At 42.0% G+C, this 7,500-nt stretch overlaps 1 protein-coding gene across 1 annotated transcript in view; it reads left to right on the forward strand.

Moving 5' to 3' along the window:
- LOC119585822 (peroxiredoxin-like 2A) overlaps positions 1–5,873 on the forward strand; it is a 24,539-nt gene extending 18,666 nt beyond the window's left edge. The window contains 5 exon segments of the mRNA XM_037934551.1: positions 2,406–2,494; positions 3,293–3,444; positions 3,650–3,780; positions 4,139–4,409; positions 4,813–5,873. Coding sequence (XP_037790479.1) covers positions 3,315–3,444; positions 3,650–3,780; positions 4,139–4,409; positions 4,813–4,955 — 675 coding nt within the window. The 5' untranslated portion in view covers positions 2,406–2,494; positions 3,293–3,314 and the 3' untranslated portion in view covers positions 4,956–5,873.
- Positions 5,874–7,500: the final 1,627 nt, after the last annotated feature.

Raw genomic sequence — 7,500 nt, forward strand, 5'->3', positions numbered from 1 at the left:
CTCACTCTCCTCTTCCCCTAGTCTTCAGCCATATATAATCAAATATAATGTCGTGTATCGTGGCGGTGGTCATTTTCGGTTTTACATTCACCAACGGACATTTCAAGTTATCCAAGGATGTACATGCAAACGCCCTCAAGAATGCCATTATCCCTCTCCTTGGCCGTTCGCTTGTATGTTGCTGGACCCAAGACCCATTTATAATCTCCAAACGATTACCTAACGTAACGTTATCGTGACGCAAGGTGTCATATTTCGGTTTTACATATCACCAGGGACCTAGGGAAATTTTCACGTGTTTTCCCGAAAGGATGTACGCGAAAGGAGCCGGTCGACAGAATGCCCCCTAGGGTTATCCCCCGCGCAGATTGTCACGTAGTCGCTTGTCTGTTGCTGGATCCGCGCAAGACCTTTTTCTCTCTCTTTCGAAAGATGATCTCGCGTGCTGAGAACCTAAGTTTTAGCTCAAGTAAATGAAGCGTGATATCCATCTGTCTAGTAGTTTTAGGGGTTCAGGGAGGGCGCAGAATGTCGGGTCTTCTGATGCTTGCAAACACTTAATAAAGGAAGGGCATTCACTTACGTCCGTTTAACTGTCTTTCATATGCGCGTTAACTTAGGGGCCTAATCGACCTTTATCTCCATGGACCATTCTACCGAGAGAGGGTGGATGGGGGAGGGGGGGGCGAACGGCAACTGAGCCAACACTCGGCGTCTCCTTGACCCTCAGCTGTCTCCGAGGACGTTCTCTCCGTCTCTCTTATCACAATCTTTCGTGTGCCTTTGTTAGCGTTTAGTTTAGATCTAACTGCGCCAGATTTATATCACACGCCTTGTCCTTAGTTCCTCTCAGCTTCGACCTGATCGCCATCCTCACCGCTTGATGTACCGTCTGTCTCTCGAGTCGTCCGCCTTTTCGCCTGTTATTCACAAACTCTCCCTTTCCCTCTGTTCCTCGCCTCCGTCCCTGGAGGCTGGTCGTCGTCGTCCTCGCCATCCTGTCTAATTCTCCCCACACCTCTATTTCCTTTTGCCTGATTTTCCTCGAAATGCTTCATTCCGCCCTTTTTCAGATGGAAATATTTCCTTTCCCAAATATAAAAAGAATCAGTGGAGTCGATATGTACATTTAAGAAATAATGCTATCTAGACAAATGGGAATGCAAGGCCAAGTTTACACAACCTCGGATGGTGTGTTTAACTTGCTGTTACATTGCTCGCACACGAATGCCCAGCGCGCATACACGCACTCATATGCACGCACACGCAGACATAAACTGAAGTTCAAACACGTACATACACTCACACTCAACAGATAAATCACACATGCATACATTGTGTATGCCTTAACATACACACATGCACACACATACACATACACGCACGCACACATACACACACGCACACACATACACACACGCACACACACGCACACACACACACACACACACACACACACACACACACACACACACACACACACACACACACATACACACATACACACATACGCACACACATACACACACGCACACACGCGCGCGCACATGCTTGAGTAGATAAATTCATAAAACATGCATAGATGTATATGAACTTGTCCTCAGAAATCGATAAGTGCTTCTATAACCTTTATATTTGCACTTTGTTGTGTCGTACATTCGCTGTGTCCTAGATTCTGAGATAACTTATCCTTATCATGGTGGCGGTGAAACGAAGGTCAGGGGGGGCGAGGGAGCAGGACCGGGAGCCGCCTTACCTTAATTAAGAAAGACTGCTCTTACCAAAGGCGAAATCGGCTTACTATTTTTGTGTAAGAAGCACATGCATTTGAAATGGTTTCCTCGACGTTGTCCATAGAAATTTAGGAAATGATTTTCCGTTTCGCAACTGAACTATTTCCTCGGGCAAGTAGACCTCGGCTCCTTGGGTGGCGCAACCTTTGCTGAAACATCGATAGTTTGATGCGTTGACCTTTCTTGTGGGCGTTGAGGCGCTGGCTGGGTGGAGTGGGTGTCGCCTTTTTGTAACCCAAGACAAAAACACTCGCGGCTGGGATTGGCTAAGTGTCAGAGAGGTGTATCTCGAAGGTTAGTAATATTTTAAGAAATTCATGATTGTATCGTGGGAGACAGTCAGTCTTGCGTCGAGATACCAGGAAGTGTTTCAAGGTACCGACATTGTGTACTTTGTGTGTTTAGCGCCTGTCATTTTCACCGTGAGGAACTTGCTTGTCATCGTATAGGGCTGAGCATAGTTTCTCTGTGAGAGTAGATGTTAACCGCATCCATACGTGTTCTCTAGATTAGTTTAGGTCCTCGGCAACTTGACGCTGCCGTGTGGAGTCCGGCCTTGCCGCGATTATGCCATGCCATTAGTGTGACAGTAACTGGCAACTTGTGTTACAGTGCGGAGCTAGGCGCAGCAGGGAAGCGAGACGTGAGGCCAGGCGTGTATGCCTCACTTCCTCGCGCAGTTGCTGGAAGAGCTCGGGCAGGTGAGTCAGTGGGAGAGCTCGCTCCCTCCGTGTAACGTTGGAATCCCCTTGGCGCATCCTCCAGCGGGGATATTAATACCGGTCTCGGGTCACAGGCCACAGTGTCTGCTGGCGCTGGCACGGCGCGAACAAGTCCCGAGCTGTGATAGTGAGTGCATTATCGTCTCGTCAGATTTTACTCTGATAGCGTTTGAAATATAGATGACGATATATGTTATCTTAGTGAAAGCGTATTATAATACAGCGAGGTCTATATAGACTTTGAAGAGACTCAGGGTTAAGCAGTGACGTTATCTCCGTATGGATTTCATAAGAGTTAATGAATTTCGAATGTCTACCATTGGCAGTTTATGGAAAAATATATATTTTTGCCTAATGATTACAACATATACGCCGAGGCTGCGGCGTGTTTCCCCCCTGCTGGAGGGCCGTCCGCGGGTGAGCGCTCGAATCTCGCGTGTTGTGAATCAAGTGGACGCAAGTACTGTGGTTTGCGACAGAAACAGTGGCCAGAATTAGTAGAGCATAAAGATAGCTGATTGGGAAGAACGTTTTGCCTAATTCACAAACACAGAAAGATCGGGAGAGGGAAGGGGGAAACACTTGTTTAATTTGTATACTTTATTTGTTTGGTGTGTATACTTTATTTACAACAGTGTGAAACTATGAAAAAAACAAGAATTGTTGAGTTTATTTTAAGCCACTATTACTTTTTCCCCATAGCCAAGCCGATAGTAGTAAGTTCTGGCCCTGTCACAGATTGCATTTACAAATATTAATCCAATTTTCTTCTCGCAGCTACCTGTGATAGACTGCTGTCATGAGTCTCCCTACTATTATGCATAACTGGCCTTGGCTGGTGGCAGGAGCAGTGGGGGCTTTGTCAGGCTTTGTTGCATACTGTAATGTTCCTCTGGCTTGGAAAGGAACACCTCAAAAAGCTACACTAGGTGAGACAATTTCTGGTTCATTTCTGTTCTATGTAAATAAGGCTGAACTTAAGATAATTTTTCACAACTGTAATTTTCCTTTTGAAATTACATGATTATGTGAAAAAAATTGTAATTATATAAGGAAGTCATGTATGTTGTCATTTTTAAAAATAACTTCACAAATTTGCTCCCACTAACTTCGTAATTCACTTTCCTCTAAAAGAATGGCTGTCAAAGGCTCCGCTGCAGAAGCCCTATGGGTCAGAGGCATCTTTGATTGCCTCAGACTTGTGGAATAAGAACGGAGCTGTGATTATGGCTGTGAGGAGACCTGGATGATCTTTGTGTAGGGAGGTAGGTTGATAAACAGTATGAGATATTAATTAATAAGAAGGAACTTGTTTACATAACCATAATAATAGATAATAGATGTGAATATATATTTTTTTTACTCCATGTCAGGACTGTGTTATTGCTGATAAGTTATTGTTTATGCTGAAAATGGTTGACATTTTATTAGATTCCATTTTTCCATATTTCAAAGTTTGTTATATAAGAAGCATATATATCTAAAATGTATACAGATAATTATATACATGTATATGACTTGTGGTCATTGGAATTTAAGCTTATACTGAATTGGGTTTTTATTATTACTGTTATTATTATTATGTCTTTATGTCTTTAATTGTTGTTAACCTTTATTTTACAGGAGGCCCTAGCCCTCTCTAGCTTCAAATCCCAGTTTGAGGCAAAGAATGTGGCTTTGTATGGTCTCCTCCATGAAGAACTTGGAGCAAAGGAGTTTACCAAGTTCTTAGATGGGGAGCTTTTCCTTGATAAAGAAAAGCGTTTCTATGGCCCAGAAGAGAGAAGAATGTTATTGACGGGAATGTTGCGATGGAGTGTGTGGAACAACATAATGAGGGCTAACAAGAAGGGTGTTGAAGGAAACCTCAAGGGAGATGGAACTTTATTGGGCAGTAAGTTGTTTTATTTTTATTTGGTGTTTTAGCCACAGTCATGTCCCCATATTTCATTCCTTGATATGTTTTCTAGAATGAAACTTGTTTGTTTATTATAACCAATGGTTTTAATCATTTTTTGTTCAAAGAAACTTAGAACAAATCCACTTTTGATCTGTGAGAAAAAAGTATTGCTTCATGTAAAACAATTGTCCCTTGTATGGTTAAGCAGTTTTATTAGTTCTTCAGGCTTAGTGCATTACTCAGTTGAAATACAAATTTATAAGAATTCCTTGACAAAGATTCTTCAAGTTTAGTTATTCTACAAATGTTTTAAAAGTATCTTGCAGACATATTTGAAATGAACCAGTATGAGCAGCTTTTATTAGAATTAATAAAAAGGAGTTTTTTTCCTTTTCAGGTGTCTTTTTGATTGGGCCAGGTGATCAGGGTATATTATATGAGCATCGAGAAATGGAGTTTGGAGATCATCACAACAGCACTGAACTTTTGGCTGCTTTAGAGAAAATTAATGTTGGAGATAATGAAGTTCCTGACAGTTAGAGTCATATAGATGTGTGTTATGGTAGCTATGTGCTTAATATCTTTTGAGTATTTGTCATATGCTTTCCGAAGCTTGAATTTGTAACTGCAAAGAATAGACCTAGAGTTGAAGGGATGTGTCAGGCTTTTCAGGTTTAATATATGAAGGTTTGTACACAAACTCAGTGAGTGGTATGAACTGGATGGCAAGTAAACACACCAAGTCTGACATTTCCTTAGATAATTCTGTCTTTAAAGAAGCAAGTTCAAGCTGGGAGATTAGCAGTAATCCTGGCTGACTTGATACTAGATATGTCAGCTCAGTCCTGTTCTTTATGTTAGAAGTTTTGATTATATATTTATTATATACTATTTCTTTAACTTCTCAAGTCTTTTAAACATATACACATGAAGTTGATTACAAACATGTAATGTAACTTCTTTGAACATATACATTATTTTATATCATATATTGATAGATATTAAAAAGTATCAAAAACTTATTTATTTATGTAAAGCAGCTCCTTCTCCTTTGCACTTTGCCTCTTTCTCTCTTGATAACCAGGGGTATGCTTCTATATGAGTACTTTGAAAAGGGATACACATTGTATTGATCTTGTGTTGTAGCTTGCTGTCCTCAGGTGATATTTTTAAATGACCGGTGTTTTGATGTTAAAGATAGATTGCATGTTTGATTAACATTGTGATTGGAGTATTATGTAGTTTTCATTTATTTGTAGCAGCTGTTATGTGACTAAAATACTCAAGCATTCTTTTTATTTTGTCAGTATTTATTTACAAAGCCTGAAAGGTGTGAACAAGTCAGTAATGAGCATTTTTGAAGTGTATTATATTATACCTGTGGGAAATAAGAAATGTTCTGAATTAAGAAAAAAGAAAATGTGCAATAACATGTTATAATAAATATATAAAATGTTCTAAGTTGCATTTTTATTAATTTCCTGAGCCCTTCAAAATGGCAGAAATTGTCATGTTTTTAGGCTTGCCATTATTTCAACAAATGAGCTCCCAAGTCCCATACCCGTTGTTGCCATGGGTGGGCTTAGGAGATGCAGACTGGGACTCTGCCTGAGGCCTCAGCCCTTGACATAGTATTTTTTTTCCCCTTTCCCCTTCTTTCTCTTCTCCAACTCCTTTTACTATTCACTTCTTGAGGTGTAAGAGCCGTGTTGAAAGGATGAATGGCTGACTTTGTGCCAGTCATGAATGGCCTGGGGGAGCCATGGGCACAGTATTCCCCTGTTTAGTTGTTTAGCCCTTACCCCTTAAGAGCACCCTGAGGGGTGGAGTTTCTCTCCCCACATATTCCAGGCTTATCATGGCCAGTAATGAAAATTTTGCACTGAGGCTTGCCCCTCCATCAACTAGCCCCACAGGTTTAAATTATCCCAATTCCCTGACCCCAGTCTCTCCTTTGACCATGACACTGAATACTACTACTACCTCCTCAACACCTACTATCACCTCAGTCCAGTCCCAGGTCATTTAATCGACCCCCAGAAAAATTCCTGCTCTCCCATCATCCTCTACTTTATCTTCTCCATCCCCACAGCTTTTTTCATCTAGTACCCCCTCCTCCCTTATTACTACTATACAACCATATTGTTATCTTCTTCGCAGTACTACCTCGCCCAGCATTACTCCCTCTTCCACACGTCCCTGTCCTTCTACTAACCCCACTTCTACAAACCTACTGAGTACTCTATTTAGCCCAGCCAAATGGGATCAATTTATCGTGATCCCCTCTACAGCCCCTTACTTTGAAAACACTCTCCTTTTCCAGCAATGCCTCCAATAACAAGTAGATACAATTTCCTCCCGCAGCCGCCTTGTCACAGTTAAATACGATTCCCAAGGTAAAGCATTATCAACCCTAACTTACTTCACTGGCAAACACATTCCTGCTTAGCCTCATTCCTCCCTCAATCTCCCACAAACTGCCCTGTCTACGACAAGGATCTATCAGAATATGGAGAAGACCTGTTCGCCTGCCTCGTGGACTATGATGCAGTTTTTTTTTCAAATGCCCTGTCCTACAAGGACGTTGGCGGCAGTATCAGTACAATACTACACCCCCCCCCAGAAGTTGCTGTAATTCCTCCATCAGTATTGCCAAGATTACTTTTTGCAGACATGACCTCTCCCCTTCATACTTATATTTGCTGAGAGTCCCTCCCTGTTCGACCGTATCAACCTAACCCCCCAATCAATGTCAGAATAGTTGGCATCTAGGCAACCCTGCTCAACACAGCCTCATACCCTCTGTGTGCCTAAGCTGGTCATGGTCGATCACACTGCTCTGCACAGTCACCCACATGTGCTAATTGTGGTGGCTCCCATAATGTATTTTATAGGGGCTGCCCTATCTACAAATCTGAGTCTGAGATGGCAATTCTCCAATTCAAACTTGGCCTCACTATGTGAACCCAGACAGGAAGCACGCAGATGATTTTTTTTTCTCCCTACACCAGTACTGTCCTTTGCTCTGCACCTCCCACTCCCTCCCAAGACATTTGTACATCTCCCCCAGCATTTCTTCCTCATC

This window comes from Penaeus monodon, chromosome 3 (assembly GCF_015228065.2).
Source record: "Penaeus monodon isolate SGIC_2016 chromosome 3, NSTDA_Pmon_1, whole genome shotgun sequence".
Classification (NCBI taxonomy): domain Eukaryota; kingdom Metazoa; phylum Arthropoda; class Malacostraca; order Decapoda; family Penaeidae; genus Penaeus; species Penaeus monodon.